This window comes from Pinus tabuliformis, chromosome 3_1 (genome assembly GCF_031772625.1).
Source record: "Pinus tabuliformis cultivar Carrire ecotype Pingquan chromosome 3_1, CPIR1, whole genome shotgun sequence".
NCBI lineage: Eukaryota > Viridiplantae > Streptophyta > Pinopsida > Pinales > Pinaceae > Pinus > Pinus tabuliformis.
Window position 1 is genome coordinate 171,676,132 of NC_142301.1, and position 15,031 is coordinate 171,691,162.

The 15,031-nt window shown below is 38.1% G+C and overlaps 1 protein-coding gene across 2 annotated transcripts in view; it reads right to left on the reverse strand.

Moving 5' to 3' along the window:
* Positions 1-15,031, reverse strand: part of LOC149186349 (S-adenosyl-L-methionine-dependent methyltransferases superfamily protein) — a 242,152-nt gene that overhangs the window by 84,156 nt on the left and 142,965 nt on the right. For both annotated transcript variants that reach the window (XM_089410976.1, XM_089410975.1), the window contains exon 8: positions 10,149-10,241. In XM_089410976.1, the coding sequence (XP_089267102.1) occupies positions 10,149-10,241 (93 nt within the window). The remainder of the gene's footprint in view (positions 1-10,148; positions 10,242-15,031) is intronic.

The window sequence follows — 15,031 nt, forward strand, 5'->3', positions numbered from 1 at the left end:
AGGTCTTATTATATCAACAATATTATATTTCAGTCAGGTCTCATCAACACAACACATGGTAGTCAAGGAGGCAGTCTTTTAAGTTTTTACAAGTCGGATTTTTCACCCATACTTGTAATTAATTGGTTCCTGGAAACAAAATAGTCAGATCTACTTTTCAGAACATGTGACAGTAGGCTCTTTTCCTAAACCTACTATCACCATGAAGGGGAAGAGCCCATATTGAACCGATTCAAGGTCTTGGTTTTCCTAGCTTGCACTTTCAACAAATTGTATTAATTCACTGACCTTTTTTAGGTAATTTACCTTTTGTATACAATTCCTAATACAATCAATAATGATACAGGCACTGTTTATTAAAATCCGAACAGTGAAATCCAATGATGTGAGTGGAGCGCTCAGCGAACTTGCAAAGGCTATGAGTGTGTTGTTCATGGTTCAGGGTGCCGTTTTTATAACATGAAACAACGATTTTCCAAAACCCTAAACGTTAATTTACTCTTAATTAAAGATTAAGTTCAGCGTTTAGTTAATTAAAATGGTTTTTAATGCATTAAAGGCGTGCCATGTCCCCCCTCATCCCCCCACGTCCCCTCTCGCCCCCCCTCGTCCCCTCTCGTCCCCCCACGCCCCCCCACGTCCCCCTTTTCGGAAACACCCCCTCAGGGAAGGGAAACGTTTCCCTGGCACATCCCCCTGAGTTTCCTCCATTTTTGGAGCGTGGGGAAACATCCCCTACTCGTCCCCAAGTCCCCGGAGCGCGGGGGAGCGAGGAAACTAGACCCCTAGGGGGGGGCGAGTCCCCGTGGAACACTGGGAAATATTGAGAGGGGGTGTGAATTAGTATTTCTTTTCAATTGTTACTTTTACCAGTTAGATCACTTATATTTAGAACACAAAATGAACAATAAGAATAAATTCTTTTATTAATTCCTTTTTTACAATAAATCAAGTACAATATATGTAGGGCTCCAGCCCTAGATGAAGACACCGATCTTCAATCTCCCACGCTCCAACCTATATTTTCCAAGCACCGACTTGGACTTCCAAGGCTCCAACCTTGCCAATTTTGAGGCACCAACCTCAAGGGCTCCAACCCTATACCTGGTTCAAGCTTCGACTTGGTTTCTTGAGGACTCTGATCCTCTAGGGCTCCAACCCTATCTTCCAAGGCACCAACCTTGTCTTTTCGAGGCTCCAACCCTTAGCTTCACTTTGTCAAGATGTATTTGATTATACTTCACGGCTCTCAATGTCTTCTTCAACGAGCCATGTCAATCTTCAGTTATCCCTTCACTTAGTCTCCACGTCACATCATCAATGACAACATTGATCTTCACATGAAGGTGTCTTTGTTGTTCTTCATGGTACCTAAACAATTTCTCCAATGGCACCTCATGATGGCTTCGATGCATCATAGTCTTAAATGATCTCCACAAATCTTCAATATGTTGCTTCACAAAGTTCTCCAACTTTGCCCTATTCTGTTCTCAAGAGAAGACTTCAACAAGCTCTATTTGTCTAATCCCAATAAATCAACATTTTGACCACGACAACTTCGACCACTACAACTACGGCAAGTTCGGCCATGGCAACTACGACAACTTTGATACAGTAGCTTCAACCACGACAACTTCAACTACGGCAAATGCGACAGCTTCGACCACGGCAACTACGACAACTTCGACCACGGTAGCTTCAACCACAGCAATTACGGCAGCTTCGACCAGAGCAACTATGGCAGCTTCGACCAGAGCAACTACGGCAACTTTGACCACGGCAAGTACGACAACTTTGACCACAGCAATTACGGCAACTTCGACGACGATAACTATGGAAACTTCTCTGCTCCTAGCTCGAACCTGTGGGAGAATATTTAACCCAAGAATAATTCCACAAACTTGTCTTCCTTGCTTTTCTAGGCTGCGGCTGCTTCTCTACCTCTTGTCTTGTCTCCACCGAAAAATCTAAGCTTGAATAGACAAATTTAGGTTTATATTTATAGTGGTTTTTCCATATTCTAAAGGGACACGTCTCTTTGCCAAGGGTTATGAGCCTACTCAAGTCGGCTTGGACAGTTTGACAATTTTTGACATATGCTAATTTCAAAAATTGATTTCTCTTCAACGGTAAGGAATTAGGAGGCAAGTGAGTACTCATTGGAAAGCTTATGACCTCCTCTATAAGTTGATATAGTATTCCCTTCAAGATATGACCTCTAATGATGGAAATTTAATTTTTCTTTCATCATATGCATATTTTTTCATAACAACCCTATTAAAGAATTTCTTTTATGGAATTAGAGCATCAAGTGGATTAGAATTTTTTCACTATTTTGACATGCTAGTGCATGTGATCTTCATGCATTAGGATTGCATACAAGGACTAGGGTTATTTGACATATTCATACATCTAGGGTTACTAGATTAGGGCTTCATCACATGGGAATTATGAGCATCATTCAACAAGGCTAGGGTGCCTTTTCAATATGTCTTCATGGGCATCTTCAACAAGGTAACTTCTTTCTTAGGGCATCTCCAACAAAGCTTGGGCAATGCATATAAGGGAAAGTTATTAGCTTGCCATCATTAATGACCGACATGGCTACCTTCAACAATTCAACTATGATGTCATAATGACATCATTACTAGCGCTTTGTTATGGCAAGTGCATCTAGAATTTGATTAATATACTCATGCACCTAGGGTCTAGTCAAGTAGTTAGGGTTTAGGTCTCCTAGGGTTTGCACAATATCTAGGGTTAGGGTTTGTTTCAACAATTCAACTATGATGCCATCAATGACAACTTTATTCAACATAAATTATCAAGCATATAAAACTAAATATGACCAAAGAGTGGCCTAATGACTTGCCAATATTTAGATTTATGATTTTTTAGCTCACAGTTAGCCTTGACTTCCAATACTCATTTCTACTAATGGTCTTTCATTACTATTGCATATTGACTTGATTACTGCAATGTCTCACATATACATCAGTTGTGGATAGAGGATACAGAAATGAATGGAATTTACACCATGTACTCTCATCAGAACTTAGCTTCATTACTCATAACCTTATCCTTGGGTGTAATCAAATCCTTTAAACTTGTACTTTCATGTAGATGAGGGTCGAAAACTTGCGTAGATAATTCTTGTTGCTCAATGAATTTGAGGCTTTGTAGTCTTCAGATCAAGCCTTAATATGGGCTCAGCCTAATCCATAAGTGCATGAGCAAGTGCCTTGAAACCAAATCTAAAATTACAAATGTATGTGCCTTATCAAGTGTTGTTGTATAAGAATGCTCCTTCGTTGGCCTAAGTATTTGCTCAGAAGTTGTAACTGAGATGATGCCCTGGAGGGGATGAATCATTTTGCTTTAGAACTAATGCCCTATAAAACTTTTGCAACGGAACTAAAAATCCTCGTTGACTGTGCCTCAAGCTACTCAAAAATTTTGTACAATTTGGTAGCAAAACAGAGCTTCAATATCAGTTCTTCCAATCTGCAAAGATGAGTGAATTAACTGCATATCCAGGATAGGTATCTTTGTTGATCTTCTTGTACTAAATCATGCCCTAGAAGAGCCGAGGGTTGTAATAGAAATAACAAGCCATCAAAAGGTGCAAACAAAAACTTCTTGTCTTCTACCTACAATAAGAACGAATCCCAAAATCCAAAACAAAAACAAAATTATGAAACCCTGAACCCAAATGCACCTTCACTACCCAAAAATTCCTAGCCACTCGTTGGATTTGAAATGTTATCATAGGACCGAAGTTGTTATTTCAGAGAAAGGTCACAATATATTCATTGTATATGTGTTCTTGACTAATGAAAGAAATGTTGTAATAGAATTAACAAGCCATCAAAAGGTGCAAACAAAAACTTCTTGTCTTCTCCCTACAATAAGAACGAATCCCAAAATCCAAAACAAACACAAAATTATGAAACCCTGAACCCAAATGCACCTTCACTACCCAAAAAATTCCTAGCCACTCGTTGGATTTGCAATGTCATCATAGGGCCGAAGTTGTTATTTGAGAGGAAGGTCACAAGATATTCATTGTATATGTGTTCTTGACTAATGAAACAAATGCCTTTTTATAGGTTTGGGAAGGGCTTCTTGAGAGTAGCAACTGCAGAGATTTAAGGAAGAAATTCTCCTTTTTGAAATTTGAATTAAATATTGATGACAAGGCTAGGCTGTCTGACCATTAAGAATATGAATTTGAGTTTTTTTTACAAGGTCCAATGCCCCTTGTGTATTCTAAGAAATTTTAACCAAAACCCTTTTAGGCCAATGTAAAGGTGCCACATCTTCTAATTTTCTAATTAGGGCTTTCAACAATAGGACATCCACATTATGCAACTAATAGTCTGATGCCCTATCACCATCCTTGTGGGGTTTTAGCCCGCGAACTAGTGTCATCAACTTCAAACACAAATATCTCTCAAACAAGGAGGCCTCTTGGGGTGTGCCACATACCACAAAAAATAGCTTGATAAGGAGAATCCAATGACGAGGATCTCCAAGGCAAACTCAATGATTTGTTTCTTCAAAAACCCTCCACAAGTGCAGGGTACGTCCTTAGTCCACGGAACTCAAACCCTAGGGATAGGGTTTCCAGCCATATTTCAATGGAGCTTCCAACTTGATGTAATTAAGAAAATATTAAGAGCGTTCATTTACAATTTGACATCAATGACAGGTGTTTAGTCAAATTCAAACTGCAGGGTTGACATCAATGACAACACCAATGTTACGTGGGAGCGGGAGCGACATTTCCAAAAGCTGTCGATTTGGGAGCGAATCCCGGAGCGTTTTTTATATAATATATATATTTTTTATATTTTTTATATTTTGATACATATATGTCAACAAAAACATGTAGAACGATGAATTAGATATAAAAAAACATAGATTGATCATTGAACCCTATAACAACAATCATCTAGAAGTTATAATCTTCAACAACCACGTCCACAAGTTAGTAACATACAACATATTGAGTCTCATGAATCATGATTCATCAATCTTAAAGTTTCAACTTCAAGCTTTCAAAATTCAAAATTCAATATATAGCATTTATCATCATTGATCACCAAAGTGTACATGTAAGCTAATCTTAACCATTACAACAAATAATATCTAACATGAAATGAAATGTTATAAAATGAAATAAAATGAAACAACTTTCACGAAGCATCATATTCATAATTCATTACCAATGAGTTATAATTGCCAACTTCAAACTTCAAACTTAAATTATCATATATTGTTTACAAAAAATATCATAATAAATATGAAAGAGTCAACAGTTATGAAAACTACTAGAAACTAGAAAAGACAAGTAAATCTATTATCTACTATTTCATGTGGCCCTTGCCACGAGAAATGTCTAATTTCTGAGCAAGTCGCGGTGGTCTTCTAGGAGTCTCCTCCCGCACAGACCCACAACCAGAACTAGAAGGCACATGCCCTCCACGTGAGGATGTACATGGAGGCGGCAACAGCAAAGGAACAAGACTCAGAACTCGAGCACTGCTAATGGATGGTGGAGGTGGCATGGTTGTTGCTTCATCTTCCTCTCTCATAAGTTTTGCTTCCAGTTCTTCAAGATGTATAGTTCCATCCTCCAAATTATCATCCCCTGGTTGGTTGTCCCAAATTTTATATGTTGGATCCTCATAAGCCCGATCACAGTAATGACTCGCAACCTAAAGTTGTAGTGCACATAAACCAAGCTTTCTGCCCGGTTTTCATTGAGTCTGTTTCTTCTCATATTATGTATGAAGTTGTAGGTGCTCCAACACCTCTCTGCAGAAGAAGTATTTACAACCTGTGAGAGAAACTTTTTTTGCCAATTTTGGCAAAAGTCTGTGGCCGCCATATGCTTCCCCCCATGTGAGAGGATCAAATTTGTCTCTATATTCCATTGCATGGAAGGAACCAAACAAACCAGTGCAACTGAAGTATCTGCCTAATTCAAGACGCAAACTAGCACATTCCTCCCTATCAGGTATCAACTTGTCTAATGCTTGCAAATATCTTGTAGATACCTCTTCATCTATATGGGGTTTGACCCTAACCCCACCCCCTAGTGCAGGTTGGCCCAACCAAGATGCAGAGTAGTATTTTGGCATAAGGATATATGCCAAGGCATGTAGTGGAACATTAAGTTTATCCCACCGTGTACACACACAATTGTGAATCAGTGTATGCAAGTTGGGATCATCTTTATGAACAATATCTTTTATTTACCCCAACATGGTATCCATCTGCTCATACACCTCCCCAATCACTAGTTTATCTGTATCTGCAAACCGAATCATGTGATAAATGGGCTTGGTGAATTCCAATACTTGCCTCACACATGCCCAAAACATACCATCAAGAGCAGTCTCCTCCACTTGTTCAAAACCTTGCCTGTCAGTTGCATTTGTAGCCCTTTCCTTTGACACCTACCAGTGTGGACTTGATACCATGCTAGCCAATGACTCTCTTTTACCTTCAAAAGGTGCTTGAAGGTGAGGTAATAGCTACCAAATCTAGTCTTCGCAATCTTCAACAACTCCAATCTTGAATGACTACAAAAAAGGCCATGGGTATTGCTATGACTTGTAATAAATTTTATCATTTCTTTGCCCCTCTTGTACAAATCACCAATCCATTTGTATTGTTGGTTTTTGTTCTTAACAATATCATGCATCAAAAGGTTCATTGTGTGAACCAAACACCCAGACCAAAATATGTTGGGGTATTTATCCTCAATAATTGCTCCCGTTGCCTTACAATTAGGAGCATTATCAGTGATGACTTGGATGACATTGTATGGCCCAATACGGTCAATTGTTTCAAGTAATGGTTCTGCAATGTTGATGTCGGTCTTGAACTTGTCTGAGTAATCATATGCTGAAAGAAAGATGGCACCACTAATAGACACAGCAAGAACACTTATCAATGGCTTGCCTTTTACATTTGTCCATCCATCAGATACAATGGACACCCCATGGTCAGTCCAAGAATTTTTCATTCTACTCAAAGAATGTGATATTTTTGCTTTTTCATAATCAAGTCCAACGGTTCTAGCCTTGTCATACCCAGGGCTCTTGTATCCTTCAAGGGCATCATTTATGGCAGAAACCATTTCATGCCAATAAGGTGAGCGAAGAACATTGAATGGTATCCCACATGCATAGAAAAACCTGTAAACTTTTGAATCCACATCATTCCTACACCTTTCATCAAGGAAATCTGATATGGTTCTACGCCTTAAACTTGGGGACCCTGTGCCTCCATATCCACTGCCATGGGAGGATGTTGAAGGAGTTCTTTGTGCATGCGATTGTGAGCTTGGTTCAAAGAAAACCTTTGATTTTTTAGATTTGTATTGGGCTTCCTCCTCTTCCATTATGTATTTGGCTCTATCTGTTGTTGACACACCTATACAAGTTTTGATTCCTATTTGTTTATCTCCATACCATGGTCTTTTCCCGCAGAGGTGCTTTCTAGCAAGGGTTTATGAACCTGTGTAATTATTGTTACAATGGGGGCAATGAAATTTAGTGGTTCCACCCCCTTTCCCTGCTTCAGGCCTATTAACATATTTCCACAATGGAGTTTGGTCTTGTTTAGTTTTTTGAGCTGACTCATGCTCACTCTCCTCTAGCTCCTCACCAAGGTACTCCTCCCCAGGGTTTTCATCAAATCCACTATAACCAACTTCTTCATCCCCTTCTTCATTTTCAACCCTCATTTTTCTACTCTCCAACACCATAATAATCAAAAAAGGAACCAAGAAGAAGAAAACACCAAGAAATATAACCATGATGTTTGAAATTTGAAGTTTTGAATTTGCAAAAAAATGGAATGGGAATGGGAAATAGAGAAAAAAAATTATTTATTTATTTAGGAATGAACATAAAAAAAATTGCTAGAATAGAGTGTAGATCCTACCTCTTTGGCCTCCAATCTCCCCTTGCAAGCTCTTGCAAGCTCTTCAATCTCCCCTTGGATGCCTCTCCTTGCTCCTTGCTCTCTCTTGCTCTCTTGCTCTCTCTCACTCTCTCACTCTCTCAAATGTAGAATGAAATGAATATGAGGGAGGGGGTTTATTTATATTAACCCTCTGCCCTACCTTCCCTCCCTCCCTCCCTCCTTCCCTTTCTTTCCCACACCGTCGGTTTTTTTTCCGACCGTCGCTTTTTTCCCGCGCGGGCGTCACTCACCGCTGCCAGGAGTGATTTTTTCAAGTCGGGAGCGATCGGGAGCCAACTGCTCCCGGGTTGGAAAAATCGATCCTAGAGCGACAAAAGCGACTCTCCCTAGTTTGAATTGGCAAAAGGCAGGAAGCACAAAATTTTTTAGGAAGCGCGCACCCAACCCGCTCCTGAGTCGCTCCTGCCCGGAGTGCGGATTGGGAGCAGGATCGAGGGGGGCGGCACTCCCCCGCAACACTACACAACACCATTCAAGAGAGTACCTACCCGAGCTACAAACATCAACTCTTTCAATGCAAAAAGCTTTGCTCCAATGATGTGATTGTAAGACGTTCTAATTCCATCTAAAGATAAAGAGAAAAGCCAAAAAAAGCAATGTTACATCTATTGTTATCAGCAATTACCGCCAAGGGCCCGAAATTTAGATTATCGATACTATCGGGGAAAATATCAGAAATTATCGAAAATTATCAGGAAACTTAAAAAGCACAAAAATAATCATTTTTTCATTTCTTTAACTTATTAAGCAACATTAACATCAAACAAACACATTGCTACAAAAACATGAAAATAAAATCGATATTTCCCCTTTTTGCTTAATGGAAAAAAATTACAATACCCTCATTGCTCAATCCCCTAACTCACTTTAAAATATCAAGGTTAAAATAACAAAAATTTGGTTATAAGGTGAACCTGACAAACACAGGGCGATAATTTCCGAATTATCGCAATAATTACCTAAGTTATCGTGATAATTTCATTTTCAGCAAATTATCGCAATAATTACCGGCAATATTATCGGCAAGCTGGGTTTCAGTGAGAATATCTCAATAATTCCGATATTATCATGATATTTGCAACACTGAAAGTTTTGATCAATGTTTGACTGATCAATATACTGCTGCATGGATTGATCTTCAGGTTGTCAAAGATGTAATCAGTGCACCAACATGTCTTCTTTGGAGCCAAGAGGGTATATAGTTTGTTACTGATCATTTAAATTGATCTGATTGTTAGATAACAGGATGGTTAGCAGACATAAACAACAGTACGTGGGATTACCACCATGTGAGTGCCGGGTCATTCATATGTACCTTGACAATCATGATCTTTTGAGGATCTGTGAGATTTTGCTTTGTTTGAAAATATGCATAAAGGTTTCTAAGACATGATTGAAACTTGAATGTATTTATGACCATGAAACTAATATACAAATCCAAATTTTATTACCAATTCCACACTTGCAACAGTTTGTTATTACATGTTATTACTTTTCTCCTTGTATGTCACACCACTAAAGTAGTTTGTTACAGTCTGAGTCATCAAACAATTATATTGTCGCACGACTCGTAGTAACTCTAGAGGTTACCCATTAACGAAATCAGAACCATAAGAGGAAAGCATTACCCTCTAGGTCTCTCACGTTCAAACAACTCCCCTTTCCCCACCCAACGTCTTAGTACATGATTGATGTGTAAAGAAAATCCAATGGAAGTCATTTTCAATATCACAAGCTGATTTGACCAATGGCAAGTGATGTTCTGCAATGACTAAGATACCTATATGTGATAGTTATATTTCTAGATAGATCCCTTTTGAGAGTAGATTTAAGCATATTAATACAGATGTTGATGTATGTTTCTTAATGTTAGGCAACCAAACATTTTGTTCCAATCCAATTCTCCAGCACAATTGTAGACAACGTAGATTTTAGTGTGATTGCTTATCTTCATTTCTCTATACTAAACAAGAATCCGTTGTAGTAACCAACAAGTCAAGTCATTTCATCAGCAGAAGAAAGAAAGAGCCAAAAATTCCTTACATACCCACACCTAAAATATTTTGGCCTTTTTTAATTAAAGTTTATGAAGTAAAGAATTCAGTGCCCATAAATGATTTGAAAATGATAGGCATTAGCTAACTTACCTGACAATATAATAGACTTGTATCTTTACCCCGAAATATCTTTGCAATGAATTTCCCACCAACTCTTAGTACATGGGTCACAATTGTCAAAGCCTGCGAAATTATGTAACTTGAGCAAACTCAACCAGCACCAATAAATGGTGTATTATTTTACATGAAACTCACTGCACTGGCATAAGCTCACAGATTAACAAATCCAAAGAAATACATTTCATATAAAAGAACTTAATTAATTACCATATTTCCTCTCTTTGCATAGGTCAAAAGGTCCACCTACTGTATCTCTGTCATGGTGTTTCCAAGCTACAAACCAACTTAACAATGCCTTTGCAATGTACAAAACACACCACTACAGAAAGTTATCCAATAAAAATTGTCACACTAGGACACCCATTATGAAAGGCCAATAAGCACCATAAAATTGATAAAAATATTTATTCAGTGAGACCCAATCTTTCCTTAAAAACAAAAATGACAGAGGTAATCACATTATGATAGACTAAGATTCACAACGCTTCCCATGAATGATTTCATGCCATTCTAAAGTGTACGGCCAGATGTTCAAGGAAAAAGATGTATTTATATATAACTAAATGTTTAACACTATATAGTATAAATTTAACTACAATTCTCGATCATTTAGCAGAGAAAGTTGTAGCCAACTCTTCTAGTTATATAACATTTCATGACAGTCTTGCTCATTTATAAGCAATGGAAAAGAGGTCTTGCATGGCAAATATTTTATTGCATTCCTTTGTAAAGCATAACAACTAAATCAATTAGTTTCTCACTCTACTGAATGGTATCATACACCATAGTATGAGAATCCAGGCAAATAGAGCCTTCTCATATTGAAATTTGGACCAGAATTTGATATAACTGAATTTCTATTTAAAGTCAGATTCAATTATGTTGACATATCATTCACCAAATCTGACTCTGAATCTGAATACAGGTCCAAATTAGCAGAAATTCACGATTTAATTTATTCTAGAATTTGATTTTGCATAGAAACCCTAACATGCCAAAAAAATGTGTTGCATCCTATCTATGGAGATTAAACCCACAACCAAAAAAAACCGAGGTACAAAGAGAAATTTTACCAGCTGCCATGCTTTGAGATTTGAAACGCAAAAAGAGATAGGGTTCTATTTACTTCTAATTCATTTACTCTTCCTATATTTATTAGTAGTTAAACAGAATGTTGTGGACCTCTATTTGTTACTAATCATATTATTGTTGAAAATGTTAAAATCTCTATTCCAGCAACACAGGGAAATTCATTCCTTATGATTTCCTTACAGAAAGATTAATTTATATTGAATTCTTCAGTTCATAGAATAAAATACATTTGCTAGAAAATTAACTAAAAATAAAAAATCAACAAAAGCTACTGGAAACCAATCTCCAAAATACACAAAAAATTCTGCCCTTCAAGTATCAATTTTTCACTAAAATTACTCCAGCTTATAAGAGCTCCCAAACTGGGAAAATAGCCCACTGAAAAAACAAGAAAAATTACAGCAAAACATGGTTGTTCCAGTGCACCGTACAGCATGAATGACCCTACTAAACCTGTTATAAAAACGCTCCTACTGCTGCTGAAATCTGTCCCGGATATTTGTACCACAACCCTGGATCTATGTTGGAGATTAGATAAAATAGCGCTCTCCATGTGTTTCGCGACATGAACTAACCACACATCATGGATCCTAATCTCTGGCAATGTGATCATTGACTAACACCTACAGGCTTTGGTCTAACGACAATCATAATTTCCAACAAGCGATATCAAAGATCGTGAGTTCACACCCGCCTCGCGCTAAGGGGGATATTGGTGGAGAATGGATAAACCAGCGTTCCCATGTATTTCACAACATGGACTAACCACCTCTCATGTATCCTTACCTTTGAGACGTTTTGGTCTATTGGCAATCTTTTGCTGGGTTGTACAGCCTCCTAAAGTTGCCATTGCATCTGTTGTGTATGGCCCCTTCAATTTCTAGGTGTTAAATTAGTCTTCTTTTGTCGTGCACACCTTTTCCTATTTTCTCGTTTGGACTTGAACATATAAGTGAAAATCCTTTAACACTCTCTCACTTGTATTTTTCTAACACTCCTTGTGTCTTTTTCTTTCACTTTATCTTTCATTTAAACATTGACTTGATGACCAAGTCTCCATAACCCTAACCTCTCAATGAGATTGATGGTTGAGATTAAATCCAAATTGATGGTGGAGAGTACATCGAAATCACTAAAGTAAATACTATTAATATTTCAAGATTTACTACATTGATAATTACTTCCAATGATATCTTCATTATTTATCTTGTGTCACATCCATAGTTTTAAAAACCGTTCCGGTCTGACCGGTTACCGGCCTAACCGGCCGGTTGGGAGGCTCACCGGTCAGAACCGGTGAAAAAACCCGGTTAGAAGCCTCATTTGCCCAGAAAATAGACCTAACCGATAAAAACCGGCCGGTTTAGGTCAAAACCGGCCGGTTTATTGCTAACCGGCCGGTTTTGTCCTAAACCGGCCGGTTTATGGACAAGTCAATCAAGATAGTCAATGCTGGTCAGAAATGTGGGGCCAACTTGTCTTCTACGAGGCTGACTTGGCCAAAGTCATAAATATTAAGTTTCTCCATTAATTTGCTAACGAAATTCTGACCGAAGCTGCCAATCTTCAACAAGATTGACAGTTCTATGATCTGACTGATCATATTCTTGTGAAATCAACCTCTTGATACATGTCTTTTATTCCAAGCCTTGAAATTTTTTAAGAATGATGCCAAAGCAAAATCTTTAATATTGATTAAGGTCACTGTGGGTAAATCAAGCCATGATGCATACCTTTCATTTGCAGACTTATAATTTTGTTAGACTCATTTATGGCTGTGAGTTATGAGATGCTGAGCTACCCATCATTGTAATGTCTTTTGCATGGAGATCTTAGAGTCCTTCAAACTATGAAATGATTTGTATTTCAAAAAAGCACAAAATAAATCTCAAAGAGAAATGAGGTACTTGACAGTGCAATTCAAAATCTGTTTGTAAACTTCACGACGGGCCTTCTTTAATATGTTTTGGACTTTGATTTCTGGCTTTGTTTCAATGATCTTTTTGTAGGTCTGCATTCTCATGACTAATTCATTACTTCTTTCCTGTATAATAAATTCTTGTCATGCATCTTTGCTTTGTGATTGAACCTTTTATTCCACAGGTTGCTGGCGTCAGTCCATCAACAAGGTGTCATCAATATGTTTTAAATATCTTGATCAAGTTCTGCTAGAAAATATCTGCAACAAGGCCTAGATTAGGCCCTTTTAGGAGAGTTCAGATTACACAACAATATTACAGAGATCTGGCTTTGAACTTCTTTCACGACTCAGTCTCAAACACATAGGTAACTCAGACCTTACTCTGACTTGTGCTGAGGCATCCTCAGACTCTGAACCAGATGATGTCTATGTAGCTCCTGATGATGATCCTGTGTCTAGTAGTGGTGATGGACTTGATGATTGATCATGTGTACACTGTAGACTTGTAGTAGGCCAATGGCCTCATAGCTTGCAGCATTGTTTTTGGACTTTATAGGCCATTTAGAGCCTCATTTCTTATGTATTTTGCTATTTTGTCGATGATATGTATTGCACTCGGTGCCATTTTGATATATTCACCTTTGCATGGTATATAAATGAGCAAACTTTGCATATTTTGTCTCTATTGGCTTGGAATCATGGTTTTACATCTTAAAAATAGTTTTGTTTCATTAAAAATTAATTATTTAATGTATTTTTTAAAAACCGGTTCGTTTAGACCAAACCAGTCCCGGTTAGACCGGTTCCGGTCGGTAAACCGGTTAGCTAGGTGGACCGGTTCGGTCACCGGTTCCAGTTTTAAAAACACTGGTCACATCATCATTAAGCAATTATACACAGGAAATCTTCAACATTAAAACAATAATAACAGTAAAAACATGAAGAGACAGCCAAACACGAGACACAAAATTTATCCTGGGAAAACCCCAAACCAGGATAAAATCCCAGCAACCATTTCTTAGAGAAATTTGTCCATTCAACAAGGAATACAATCTGAATTTTCAAGTCAAATAAAATCCATTAGACCAATAACCAAGCCCGGGTCAAAACTGGCCAAACTACCCATGAATAGCCTCAGAAACTCAATCAACTATGCCTAAGATATTTTCGGACTGCCTCAAGGAATTTGTCCTTCTATACCACCTCAGATTTAGCCTTTAGGTCTCCCACAGATTTCGTTCTTTCTGCCTCAGATTTTCATCTTTAATAAGAGATCCGAATTTGTGCCTCGGATGATCCGAATTGAGCCTCCAATGTGGTCGAAATTTGTGCCTAAATGGAGAGGACAAATGCCAATAAATAGTGGTCGAATGTGCTGAATTGGTGTGTCCCTTCATTGGGGCTGACTTGAAGCCGACCTTACATTTTGGAGGGAAAATTCATAACTTTAAAATTCAAATTTTCTTCTTTTGAGGCCAACTTGGAATCCACATATATATTTATCATTTCTTAAATATTTGGAGGGCTAAAACTTGATTATGAAGACTGACCATAGCTACAAAATTCAACACTCCCTCTTAGCTAGGGAGGTATTCATAACGACTTCCGCAGGTGTTTACTTGTTGAAAATTTCTCTACTCCAAGAAAAGGTTAAATGTGCTCATCCATGTTGATGAATCGTTCCACCACATGTTCAACACCGAAACTATGTGGAAAGCATCCTCGCATCAACATCAAAGGAGGAACTAGTCACTCACTAGTCCTAGGTCACCAGCTCAACAAGTCGTCACTTGGAGACATGTCAAGAACCCCACTTAACACATGGTGAAACCTGGTGCCC